The sequence below is a fragment of the Pan paniscus genome, chromosome 5 (assembly GCF_029289425.2).
Source record: "Pan paniscus chromosome 5, NHGRI_mPanPan1-v2.0_pri, whole genome shotgun sequence".
Classification (NCBI taxonomy): Eukaryota; Metazoa; Chordata; class Mammalia; order Primates; family Hominidae; genus Pan; species Pan paniscus.
The window spans coordinates 147,833,942-147,848,935 of NC_073254.2; the positions used below are offsets into that span (position 1 = coordinate 147,833,942).

Below are 14,994 nucleotides of genomic sequence, written 5' to 3' on the forward strand. Positions count from 1 at the left end.
AGGTAAATAAATGTGATACATCACATAAACAGAATTAAAAACAGAAATCACATAATTGTCTCAATAGATGTGGAAAAAGCATTTGATAAAATTCAGCATCTCTTTATGATAGAAACGCTAAAAAAATAGGTATAGAAGGGACTTACCTCAAAGTAATAAAAGCCAAATATGACAAACCCACAGCCAACATCATACTGAATGGGGAAAAGTTGAAAGCATTCCCACTGAGAACTGGAATAAGACAAGGATGCCAACTTTCACCACTTCTCTTTAACATAGTACTGGAAGTCCTAGCCAGAGCAATTAGACCAGAGAAAGAAATAAAGGGCATCCAAATTGGAAAAGAGGAAGTCAAACTGTTGCTATTTGCCAATGATATCATCGTACACCTAGAAAAACCTAAAGACTCATCCAAAAAGCTCCCAGATCTGATAAACAAATTTAGCAAAGTCTCAGGTTACAAAATCAATGTATACAAATCAGTAGCACTGCTTTATATCAACAATGACCAAACTGAGAATCAAATCAAGAACCCAATCCCTTCACAATAGCTGCAAAAGAAACCTAAACAAAAACAAAAACCAATCTTATATTTTAACCAAGGAGGTGAAAGAACTTTATAAGGAAAACTAAAACATACTGCTGAAAGAAATTATCAGTAACACAAACAAATGGAAACACATCCCATGCTCACAGATGGGAAGAGTCAATATTGTGAAAATGACCACACTGCCCAACGGAATCTACGGATTCAATGTAATTCCCATCAAAATACCAGCATCATTCTTTGCAGAATTAGAAAAAGCAATCCTAAAATTTTTATGGAACCAAAAAGAGCCCACAGAGCCAAAGCAATACTAACCAAAAAGAACAGATCTGGAGGCATCACGTTACTCAATTTCAAATTATTATTATTATTATTATTATTATTATTGTTATTTTATTATACTTTAAGTTATAGGGTACATGTGCACAATGTGCAGGTTGGTTACATACGTATACATGTGCCATGTTGGTGTGCTGCACCCATTAACTCGTCATTTAACATTAGGTATATCTCCTAATGCTATTCCTCCCCCCTCCCTCCACCCCACAACAGGCCCCGGTGTGTGATGATCCCCTTCCTGTGTCCATGTATTCTCATTGTTCAATTCCCACCTATGAGTGAGAACATGCGGTGTTTGGTTTTTTTGTCCTTGTGATAGTTTGCTGAGAATGATGGTTTCCAGCTTCATCCATGTCCCTACAAAGGACATGAACTCATCATTTTTTACAGCTGCATAGTATTCCATGGTGTATATGTGCCACATTTTCTTAATCCAGTCTACCATTGTTGGACATTTGGGTTGGTTCCAAGTCTTTGCTATTGTGAAAAGTGCTGCAATAAACATATGTGTGCATATGTCTTTACAGCAACATGATTTATAATCCTTTGGGTAATAGGATTATACAGCCAGTAATGAGATGGCTGGGTCAAATGGTATTTCTAGTTCTAGATCCCTGAGGAATCGCCACACTGTCTTCCACAATGGTTGAACTAGTTTACAGTCCCACCAACAGTGTAAAAGTGTTCCTATTTCTCCATATCCTCTCCAGCACCTGTTGTTTCCTGACTTTTTAATGATCGCCATTCTAACTGGTGTGAGATGGTATCTCATTGTGGTTTTGATTTGCATTCCTCTGATGGCCAGTGATGATGAGCATTTTTTCACATGTCTGTTGACTGCATAAATGTCTTCTTTTGAGAAGTGTCTGTTCATATCCTTTGCCCACTTTTTGATGGGATTGTTTGTTTTTTTTCTTGTAAATTTGTTTGAATTCATTGTAGATTCTGGATATTAGCCCTTTGTCAGATGAGTAGATTGCAAAAATTTTCTCCCATTTTGTCGGTTGCCTGTTCACTCTGATGGTAGTTTCTTTTGCTGTGCAGAAGCTCTTTAGTTTAATTAGATCCCATTTGTCAATTTTGGCTTTTGTCGCCATTGCTTTTGTTGTTTTAGACATGAAGTCCTTGCCCAAGCCTATGTCCTGAATGATATTGCCTAGGTTTTCTTCTAGGGTTTTTATGGTTTTAGGTCGAACATTTAAGTCTTTACTCCATCTTGAATTAATTTTTGTATAAGGTGTAAGGAAGGGATCCAGTTTCAGCTTTCTCCATATGGCTAGCCAGTTTTCCCAGCACCATTTATTAAATAGGGAATCCTTTCCCCATTTCTTGTTTTTGTCAGGTTTGTCAAAGATCAGATAGTTGTAGATATGTGGCATTATTTCTGAGGGCTCTGTTCCATTCCATTGGTCTATATCACTGTTTTGGTACCAGTCCCATGCTGTTTTGGTTACTGTAGCCTTGTAGTATAGTTTGAAGTCAGGTAGCGTGATGCCTCCAGCTTTGTTCTTTTGGCTTAGGATTGACTTGGCAATGTGGGCTCTTTTTTGTTACCATATGAACTTTAAAGTAGATGCCATCCCCATCAAGCTACCAATGACTTTCTTCACAGAATTTCAAATTATACTACAAGGCTATAGTCACCAAAACAACATGGTACTTGTATGAAAATATGCACATAGACCAATGGAACAGAATACAGAACCCAAAAATAAAGCCACATACTTACAGTCAGGTGATCATCAACAAAGCATACAAAAACATAAATTAGGGAAACAATATAATATTCAATAAATGGTGCTAGAAAAACTGGCAAGCCACATGTACAAGAATGAAACTTGATCCCCATTTCTCATGTTATACAAAAATCAACTCAAGATGGATCAAAAGTTGAAATATAAGACCTGAAACCATAAAGTTCTGGAAGATAACATCAGAAAAATTATTCTAGACATGAGCTTAGGCAAATAATTCATGACTAAGACACCAAAAGCAAATGCCACAAAAAATAAATAAATGGGACCTAATTAAACTGAAGAGTTTCCACACAGCAAAAGAAATAAGCAGCAGAGTAAACAGATAACCCACAATGTGGGAGAAAATATTTGCAAACTATGCATCCAACCAAGGACTAGTATCTAAAATCTATAAGGAACTCAAACAAATAAGCAAGAAGAAAACTAATAATCCCACCAACAAGTGGGCAAATTACATGAACAGATATTTCTCAAAAGACTATACACATATGAACAACAAACATATGAAAAATGCCCAACATAACTAATAATCAGGGAAATGCAAATTAAAACCACAATGAGATACCACCTTACTCCTGAAAGAATAGCCATAATAAAAAAGTCAAAAAACAATAGATGATAGATGTTGGCATAAATCTCATGAAAAGGAAACACTTTTAGACTGCTGGTGAGAATATCAGTTAGTACAACCACTATGGAAAACAGTATGGAGATTCCTTAAATAACCAAAAGTAGAACAATCTGGCAATTCCATTACCGCATATCTACTCAAAGGAAAAAAAGTCATTGTATGAAAAAGACACATGCATACACATGTTTATAACAGCACAATTCACAATTGCAAAGATATGGAACTGACCTGACTGTCCATCAACCAACAAATGGATTAAAAAATGAAGTATATATACACCATGGAATATTACTCATCCATAAAAAGAAATGAAATAATGTCTTTTGCAGCAACTTGGATGGAGTTGGATGCAATTATTTTAACTGCAATAACTCAGGAATGAAAAACTAAATATCATATGTTCTCACTTACAAGTAGGAGCTAAGCTATGAGGACACAAAGGCATAAGAGTGATAAATGGAATTTGGGGACTTAGTGGGGAAGGTTGGAAGGGGGTGAGGGATTAAAAGTCTACATATTGGGTAGAGTGTTCACTGCTTTGTTGGTGGGTGCACTAAAATCTCAGAAATCACCACTAAAGAACTTATCCATGTAATCAAAAACTACTTGTAACCCTGAATCTATGGAAATAATAATAATAATAATAATAGCATAACCTGTCTCTAAGAAAGCCCAGATATCAGACTTACTAGAGAAGAAAAACTTAAATTAGCTATTTAAAATATATGCAAAGAACTATAGAAAATCATGTCTACATAACTAGAACAAAAGTATGAGAATAATATCTTACCAAATAGATAACGTAAATCAAATGTGAAGAAAATGCAATTGAGATTATACATTCAGGGGCAGAGGAAAAAAAGTATAAAGAAAAGAACAAAGTCTCAAAGACCTATGGGTCACCTTAAAGCATAAGAATATAAGAATAATAGGATTCCTAAAAGGAGAGTGGAGAGAGAGAGGTATAGAAAGAATATATTTTTTAAAAATGGCAAAAACTTTCAAAATTTGATGAAAAACAATCTACACATTCAAGAAACTTAATACACTTCAAGTAGACTAAACTCAAAGATTCATGCCTAGACATGTGATGATCAAATGGTTGAAAATCAAAGACAGCCTTGGAATCAACCCAAATGCCCATCAATGATAAACCGAATAAAGAAAATATGGTACATATACACCATGGAACACTATGCAGCCATAAAAAAGAACAAGATCACTTTGCAGGGTCATAGATAGAGCTGAAAGCCATTATCCTCAGCAAACTCACACAGGAACAGAAAATCAAACACCAGATGTTCTCACTTATAAGTGGGAACTGAACAATGAGAACACATGGACACAGAGAGGGAAGCAACACACAATGGGGCCTTTTGGGGGTATGGGGGGAGGGAAAACATCAGGATAAATAGCAAATGCATGTTGGGCTTAATACCTAGGTGATGGGTTGATAGATGCAGCAAACTGCCATGGAACACATTTACCTATGTAACAAACCTGTATGTCCTGCACATGTATACCAGAACTTAAAACAAAATTCAATTAAATTAAAAAAAAGAAAAACAAAAATCAAAGACGAATGAAAAACTTTGAATATAGCAAAATAGAAACCATTCATCATGTACAAGGGATCCTCAATAAGATTAAAAGCTAATTTTTACTCAGAAACTATGGAGGCCAAAAGCAGTGGGATGAGATATCTAGAATGCTGAAAGAAAAAGCCTGTCAACCAAGAATTCTCTATTCAAGAAAACTGTCCTCTAAAAATTAAGGAGAAATTAAGAAATTTCTAGATAAACAAAAACTGAGGAAGTGTGACACTGTCAAACCTTCCCTACAATAAATAGTAAAGCGAATCATTCAGGCTGAAATAAAAGGACACAAGACAGAAACTCTATTCCATATGAAGAAATGAAGAGTATTAATAAAGATAACTACAGATGTAAATATAAAAGACAATTTAAATATATATTTTTGTTTGAAAATCTTTTCTCCTATCTGATTTAAAATTGCATAAATGACAATTACAAATCTATGTTGATGGGCACACCACATCTGTCAATAGAGCAAAAACTTAGAGAACTGCAAAGAGAAATACATGAATCCACTATTGTAACTGGAGACTTCAACACCCCTTTATGGACATGAAAAGATCCAGCAGGCAGAAAAACTAAGGGTATAGTTGAACTCAACAGAAACACCAATGAACTGGATATAATGGACATCTATAGATGACTTCATCCAACCACACCAGATTACACTTTCTTCTCAGGCTCACCTGGATATTCACCAAGATAGACCACATTCTAAGCCATAAAACACACTTATACTTGGAAATTTTAAACAACATACTTCTCAATAAACTGTTAATTACAGACAAAATCTCAAGAGAACTTTTAAAAATGTTTTAAACTCACTGAGAATAAAAATATAACATCAAAATGTGTGGAATACAGAGAAGGCTGTGCTTAGAGGGAAATCTATAGCGTCAAATGCATATATTAGAAAAGAAAAAAATACATAAAAATCAGTAATCTAAACTTACACCTTAAGAAACTTGAAAAACAAGAGCAAATTACATCCTAAGTAAGCAGAAAAAAATAATAAAAATTAGAGCAGAAATAATGCAACTGAAAACAGCGAACCAACAACGAAAATCAACAAAACTTCAAGCTGATTATTTGAAAAGATCGATAAATAGATGTGCCTCTTGCCAGGCTAACTAAGCTATAAGGAGTGTAGACACAAATTTTTAAATCAAAAATGAAAGGGGGCATCATTACAAATCCAGTGGACATTAAAAGGATAATAAAGGAATACCAGGAGCAACTCTATGCCCCCAAGTTTGATAACCTATATGAAATAAGCCAACTCCTCAAAAGACACAATCTGCTAAAACTCACACAAGAAGAAATATACAATTTGAATAGGACTATAACTATTAAATAAATTGAATCAATGAATAATAACCTCCCAAAACAAAAAACACCAGGCCCATATGGGTTCACTGGTAAATTCTAACAAATATTTAGGGAAGAAATTACACACATTTTTACAATGTCTTCTGGAAACTATTAACAGAGGGAATCGTTCCTAACTCATTCTGTGAGGCCAGCATTATCCTAATACCCAAACCAGGCAAATATGTTATAAGAAAACTACAGACCAACATCTCTCATTAACAAATGGAAAAACTCTCAACCAAGTAGTATCAAATCAAAGCCAAGGATACATAGAAAAAAATATACACCACAATTAAGTGGGTTTTATCCATATTTGTATAAGGATGGCTTAATGTTCAAAAATTAATTAATGTAATTCATCACATCAACAGGCAAAAGAAAAAAAGAATCACATGAGCATATCAATACATGCACAAAAATTATTTGACAAAATTCAACGTCCATTCATGATTTTAAAAAAAACCTCTCAGCAAATTAGAAATCAGAGAAAGTTTCCTCAATTTGATAAATAACATCTTTTAAAAAAATCCTATAGTTGACATCATACTTCATGTTGAGAAATTAGAACTTTTCAGCTAAGATCAGGAACAAAGCTAGCAGGATGCCTCTTACCACTCCTTTTTAATATTGTACTAGAAGTCCTAACCAATGGAATAAGACAAGAAAAGGAAATAAAAGGGATACTGATTGGGAAGGATAAAATAAAACTGTCTTTGTTCACATATAAAATGATTGTCTATGTAGAAAATCTGAAAGAATCAAAAACAATCCCTAGAAGTAGTAAGTAATTATAGCTAAGTTACATCTGGAATAAATGATGAAGTATAGCAAGGTTACAAGATATAAGATTGATACAAAAGTCATTTTCGTATATGCCAGCAATAAAGAAGAAAATTTGAAATTTAAAATGCAGTACTGCTGGGCATGATGGCTCATGCCTGTAATCCCAGCACTTTGGGAGGCCAAGGAAGGTGGATCACGAGATCAGGAGTTTGAGATCAGCTTGGCAACATGATGAAACCGCATCTCCACTAAAAATACAAAAATTAGCTGGTCGTGGTGGCAGGCACCTGTAGTCCCAGCTACTCGGGAGGCTGAGACAGGAGAATCACTTGAACCCGGGAGGTTGAGGTTGCAGTGAGCTGAGATTGCACCATTGCATTCCAGCCTGGGCAACAGAGTGAGGCTCTGTCTCAAAAAAAAAAAAAAAGGCAAAAAAAAAAAAAAAAAGCAATACCATTTACATTATCACCCCCCACAAATAAAATACTTAGATATAAATCTAACAAAATATGTACAAGTTCAACATGAGGAAGACTATATAACATTCTGATGAGAAACATCAAAAACTGAAATAATGAAGAGATATTTTATGTTAATCAATAGAAAGACTCAACATTGTCAAGATGTTAGTTATTCCAAACTAGATCTATAGATTAAATCAAAACTCAATAAAAATCCCAGCAAATTATTTTGTGGATACTAAGAGATTCCCCAATTTATATGGAGAGGTAAAAGACCCAGAATAGCCAACACCATTTTGAAGGAGAAAAACAAATTTAAAGGACTGGCACTACCTGATGTCAAGACTTACTACTAAGCAACAGTGATCAAGACAGTATGGTATTGGTGAAAGAATAAACAAATAGATCAATGCAACAGAATAGAGAGCCCAGGAATAGTCTCATGCAAATATGGTTAACTGATTCATGACAAAGGAAAAGGAAATACAATAGAAGTAAAGATACTGTTTTGAACAGATGATGCTGGAATAAGTGGATACTCATATGCAAAGAAATGAATCCAGGCACATACCTTATGCCCTTCATAAAAATTAACTCAAAATGAATCACAATCCTAAATGTAAAATGCAGAATTCTTACACAATAACATACGAGAAAACCTAGACTACCTTGGATTTAGTGGTGACTTTTAGATACAACACCAAAGGCACAATCCATGAAAGAAAGAGTTGATAACCCAGACTTCATTAAAACTAAAAACACCTCTGCTAATGACACTCTCAAAAGAATGAGAAGACAGGCCACGGAATGGGAGAAAATATTTGCAAGAGTCAAATCTGATAAAGACTGTTACCCCAAATATGTAAAGAACTCTTAAAACATAACAAGAAAAACAAGAACCCAATTTTTAAAAAAATGAGCAAAAGACTTGAACAGAAACCTCATCAAAGAAGACGTACTGATAGCAAACAAGCATATGAAAAGCATATCCTGAATACATGCCATCAGGGCATTGCAAATTAAAACAATGACATACCATAGGCGTCTACTTATAAAATGTCCAAAATCCAAAATATTGACAAAGCCAAATGCTGGTGAGGATGTGGAACAAAAGAAACTCTCATTTACTGTTTTTGGGAATGCAAAATTGTACAGCTACTTTGAAATATAGTTTGGCAGTTTCTTTAAACTAAACATACTCTTACTATACAGTCCAATAATCACACTCCTTGGTATTTACCCAAAGGAGTTGAAAACACAACCTACCTTAAATGTGCTCAGAACACTTACATTAGCCTGCAGTTAGTAAAAGCAAAATTCAAAATTTGATGTATGCTTTCTATGGAATGCATATTGCTTTTGCATCATTGTAAAGCTGAAAAATTATAATCATGTCATCATACGTCGGGGACTGTCTGTAGTTTGAAAGTAAAAGAATAAAAGATGAGAGACCTTGCAAATATTAACTGAAAGAAAACTGGAGTGACTATACTAACACCAGACAAAATAGACTTTAAAACAAAAATTGCTACTAGAGTCAAAGAATATTATATAATGATAAAAGGGTCACTCCATCAACAAGAGATAACAATTACAAATACATATACACCTACCATCAGAGCCTGCAAATACATGAAGCAAAAGCTGACAGAATTGAAGGGAAAATAAACAATTCAACAATAGTAGCTGGAAACATCAACACTTCACTTTCAACAATGACTAAAACTAGATAGAAGATACACAAAGAAATAGAAGACTTGAACAATACACATAAACCAACAGACATCTGTAGAACACTTACCCAACAAAAATAGAAAATATATTCTTCTCAAGTGAATACAGAACATTCTCTAGATCATATATTAGTCCAAAAAAAAACAAGTCTCAATACATTTAAAAGGATTGAGTCATACAAAATATGTCATCTGACTATAATAGAATAAAATTAGAAATCAATAGCAAAAGGAAATTTTGGGAAATTTACAAATGAGGAAGAATGTTTTAAAATACCATTTGACTTTTTAAGTCAAAAATCTAATTGGGAACTTAAATAGTTTTAAAATAGTATAAATAAAGAGATGCTGCTATTAAAATTTTTGAATAACATTAGTATCTTTGATTTCTGTCTTTCTCCTTAGTGCTGATGTAGAAGAATTATCCCTGTATCTGGGATCCCTTTCATCATTATCTAGGAGTTCTCTTTGAAGAAAGAAACTATACCCTGACCAGTGCCAATCACTTTACCTTTCCATTTTCACTCTGTTCTTTACAATAAACTGTTTTATAAACATCATTTTCAAATTATCACTTAATAGATGCAAGATTATCATGCTAATTGGAAGTTCGAAAGAATATTCTAAATAGCAACTCCCCAAATTAAACTGTTAGCCAAAAACTAAGTGTTTTCACTATTCTAATAAGAAAAATTCCTTCTACCAAAAGATTCTAGTCATTTTAACTTAGTAAATATTTATTATGTGCATCTTTTTCTAAATACCGTGGGGATTATTGTAATAAATAAGATTCAGATTCTGCCTCAGCAACCTTGTGATCTATTAGACAGATGGTGGTAGTCAGACAAGTACACAAATAGCCTCAATTACATGCAAAATGTGATAAATGCAATGATTAAGGCACGAAAAACTATAGTGATTTAAAAAGGGAATTGTTACATCTAATTAGAGTACTTAAGAGAGGCATCTTATAAAGTAATGGTTCTCAACACTGGCTGCTCATTAGTATCACACTGGGAGCTTTAAGACACCTTGATGACCAGACTTTGCCACAGAGCAAACAAATCAGAATATCTCATGTAAGTGGCCTGAACATCAGAATTTTTTAAAGCTCCCTAGGTGATTCTAATGTGCAGCCAAATTTGAGAATCATTGTTATAAAAGATGAGTAAGAAAGAAATAGAATTGAACAATGTGGAAAGTTTCATTTGAAAGGGGACTGGATACTAGAGCACTTGAAAAAATCCTCACTTCAATATAGCTAATATATTTTCATTCTTCCAACCTCAGCCCAATTAAAACATTCCCTAAAAAGCTTTTCCTGACTCCTCCAATGACAGTAATAATATCTTAGTAATGGTAACAAAAGCTGACACTTTTTTATGCACCTTTCTATATGCCATGTACCTTTCTAAACACTAAATATATTTCAATACGTAGCCCTCCCAATAACACTAGGAGATAGATAGTATTATTATTCCCATTTTACATGAAAGGAGGGTAAATAACTTGTCAAAGTTATTCAGCTAAGGAGTGGCAGAGTTGGGATTCAAGTACAATGGCTGCAGAATCCCTGTTCTGAAACACAACCAACTATAGTCTGATATTCCTTTTCAAGCCCCACAAAGAACACAAGTATACTTCCATCAAACCATGAAACACATCATATTGTAAAGATTTATGAGATTTTTCTCTTCCACTAGTCATTCATTCATTCATTCAGTTAACAATTCCTGAGCACACACTCTGTGCCAGAAATTGTGCTTGGTATCAGAAATACGAAGTCACGTGTTCATATTTTATGTCAAGGAGTTTTAGTCTACAGCAGAGGTCAGCAAACTACAGTAGATGAGTCAAATCCTGCTTGTCACCTGTTTTTGTAAATAAAGTTTTATTGAGCCATAGCCATGCTCATTGGTTTATGTATTATCCAGAGCTGCTTTCGTGCTACCACATAAATAGCATAGTCAAATAGGTGTGACAGAGACCCTCTGGCCACAAAACCTAAAAGATTTACTATTTGGCTCTTTATAGAAAAAGTCTGCCAACCCCTAGTGTAAAAAATATGGCAAATGAGAAAGTCATCAATGACTATCCAGTGAGGTGTATGTTATGAGGCCCAACATACTATGGGAACATAAAAGAGAAACCTAGATTAGGTTAGAGGGTCAGCAAAAGTCTTCTAGATGGCATGATATTTGAGCTAGTTTTGGAGGGCTGAGTAGAGTCAATTAGATAAAAAAGACCAGGCCGACTTTTCAGTAATATTAGACAGGCAAGGTCAACGGTGATCCAAGGAGCTAGAGTAATGACAGTAGGAATAGCAAAGAGGGTAGATAGGCTTAAATGATGTTACTTAGTTCTACAGAATTTATGAAAATATATCTTTGATTTCTTGGTTCTCATTATTTAGCACAACTAGTGGTGTGTATATAGTTGGAACTCACTAAATGTTTGTTAACCAAAGAGATTAATTCTTAAGTACAAGATAAACATCTTTCACTTTAAAAAAGGAGAAAATAGTTGCTTTCCATTCGTTCTTAAAATGATCAAACTATAACAATTCCGGATTTCCCCCCCCCATTATCCTAGAGTGAAAAACAGACCATTTTTTTCTTGTTTTTGGTTGTGTATATATACATATTATTAACAATATAGTTGTACAAATGATAAGTGGTTGCAATGTGCTGTACCTGGAAAATTCATAGGCAGTTCAAATGGCTGTAGAGACTCACAACCTTCAATCTGCTCACAAATTTCAGCTATGATCTTCTTAACTTTGAGACCAGTAATTTTAATCACTTCTCCTGTTGAAAAACAGCATTCATTTCCAAACATTTCATAAATAGAGCCTAAAAGGAAAGAAAAGTTAAAAGAGCTTTTTAAAAAGAAATCAGTGAAGAACAAAGTAGACTCAAAAGCTTAATATAAAGTGTTTTAATTCAGTTCCTCTCTTAGCTACCTGCTAAACAGGAATTTAATCAAGCTTGGCAAAATGTACAGCATAGACCAGAAAAATATTAGATTTTCACTTTATTCACTGGGCCAAATATAAATAAATCTTATTTTTGTTATTTTTGTAAATTGAATTTATGATTTCCTCAGCACCCTCAGCTCATCTTACCATGGTCAAACTGCAAACGTATCTTCCACTACTGAGATTTATGATCTGTTTTTGCTGGGTCACAAAATTAAGCTCATATGACTCAAAAATGATCTAAATAACAACTGCAAACAAGGTTGTCATACAATTGGAGATGAAAAAGAGGGTCTGCACACCAGGGCTTCACATTAAGAGGGTCATATTTATTTATTAGATCTGGTTCTCTTCATTAGCATGAAAGTAAAACTTTTTGCCCATTTTTACCTCTTGGTTTTTGACAAGCTAGAAACCATTCTGAATATCTTTGTGGCGATAGGGGGCAGACCAACCCAGATAAACTGAAAAGCTTCATTTTAGTCAGGATTTCAGTCTTCTTGACAAACCTTTTATCATAGATGCTACAGCTAAGTTTTCATTCACTTATTTTCCTTTAATATTCCCTGATGGAAGGACAGTGAGGAGTAAAATAACCATAAGATGAACAACAGCCAAGAGCAGAGGCAAAAATTCTGGATAATCTACCCCCAGTGAAAAGGAAACAATCCAAAAACTATATCTCTGGCATATTATTGCTTTACAATTCAACACTAACTTAAGGCAAGTATAAATAAACATTATAGAGCTGTGAGCTTTTATATATATCAATTTTTCCTGACTTCCAAGATGATTTACATTGTCTTTGCCATACTACATGTGAAGTATATGAGCACAGCGTTTTAGGTTTGCTTGTTTGTTTTCTGAATTTTTCTGTAGAGAACCACCTCCTCATAGAATTGTTCCTGATATGTAGCATGCACCTAGAACATTTTTATGGCATTGATGGTTGTCAGAAAAGTTAGTAAGCCTGGCATCCAATCTAGCTCTAAACAACAACTGTGAGGTCATATCAGAGTCCCAATAGGTAACAGGGCACACTCAAATTAGAATAATTTCAGGAAGTTTATCATAGGGGCCATATTTAAAAAGAGGCACAGCCAGTTCTAGGCAACCAAAGAAAATAAATGTCCTGACCTCACTCTTCTCCATAGGCATCCCATTAGCCAAATTCTGCCAGAAGCCAGAGGACAAGCGAGCTGCTAATGTCCCCACAGAAGTCAGCTTCCCAGGCAGAGTGGGTATGAAAATCCAGCACACCCACACTACTGTCCATATCTGAGCAAGAAGCATTTTTGCAGACAAGAAGAATACGTCTAAAGAATACATCTTAAGGTTAGTCTATCCATTCCTCAAGCTTCCGGTACATATTTCCACAACCCTCTCCTTGTCTCATACTATTCCCTTAACTACATATGTGCTCATATTTTTGTTAACTTTAATGCATAATGTTATCAGCAGGCTCAAGTCCTTTGTGGAACAAATTGAGGTATTAAAAATACTAATAAATCCACAGTGACATTTTTCCTCCAATTGACTCTGAATGGTTATTTGCTATGATCCTCATTTGGCAATTAATCACATACTAACATTTTATATCTTTAGTATTATCTCACCCTACACTTAATTTTTTATGAGTTTCAGTTTTTACGACTCCCAATTCAATTTTAAACTTCATGAGAAGAAATATTGCATTACTTTCTTGTATGACTACAACACATCAACTTCCCCTGTTCATTCATTCAGCAAACTTTGATTAAAAAAAAAAACCTACTATGTTGGCGATTGGCAATAGGAATCAGAGATAAAATGCACTATTCATTCCCCCCAGAAGCATTGTCTTGAAGGGAAAGAACAATTAAGCAGACAATTGCAACAGATTATGAGAAGGGTGTAATAAAGGAAATACAGGGCAATGTGGGAGTATACTGAAGGCATTTAATTATGCAATTACATGAAAAAGAGATTAGAGAAGGATTCCTGGAGGAGATGACTGCAGATTTGAGTTTTAAAGGAAGAGTCACAGGACACCAGGACAGGCAGAGGAAATAGTATTTGAAAAGGCACTGAGATGTGAAAGAGCCTGATACATTCTGGAAACTTCAAGTACTTTGTTATGTCTAAAATGTAAGTAAGAAGGAGGAAGTGGTAAAAACAGAGACTAGGGAAGTAGAGGGAGTCCTGATGGTTCAGAGCATTCATTATTGATTCATTATCAATAAATAAAAAAGCAATTTAAAGTATGAAGCAACCTCAAAGTCATAGAATCTACATTTCCAGTTATCATGGTCCAAAAACACATTTAAGGACAGGTCATTTGTACTCTAGGTGTTTGCTATACAAATCTTCGTCCACCGCATCACCTGAGAGCTTGTTAGAATCTTAGACCCCAGACCTGCTGAATCAGAACCTGTGTTTTTAACAAGATCCCTAGATGGTTTATAAGTACATTAAGGTTTGCAAACATTGGCCTAGGCAACAAATGGATAACAATATAGTCTCTGTTTTGAAATTGTTGCAAAACTAACGTAGAGGGGAGAATGTGTTTAGCAGAGAAAGCACTGGGCATCACTGAGTTAGAGGATGTTATAAGTGGAGAGAGGGAAAGGGAAGGCTTTTAAGTAAAGAAGCAAATAGTAAAATTTTTCTTTGTCATATTAAATGGAACATAATCTAACGTAGCCCATTTCAGCTGAAGTCTGTTGGGCTTAATTTCAGTGCACTGGTTATCTAATTGTAAATGTAATGTATATCAAATTGGCTGAGTTGGAATGTCATCTTTCTTTTAAAGGTTCAATTG

General features: G+C 34.5%; 1 protein-coding gene across 1 annotated transcript in view; it reads right to left on the reverse strand.

Moving 5' to 3' along the window:
- Positions 1-14,994, reverse strand: part of THEMIS (thymocyte selection associated) — a 204,074-nt gene that overhangs the window by 146,253 nt on the left and 42,827 nt on the right. The window contains exon 2 of the mRNA XM_003827634.5: positions 11,911-12,069. Coding sequence (XP_003827682.1) covers positions 11,911-12,069 — 159 coding nt within the window. The remainder of the gene's footprint in view (positions 1-11,910; positions 12,070-14,994) is intronic.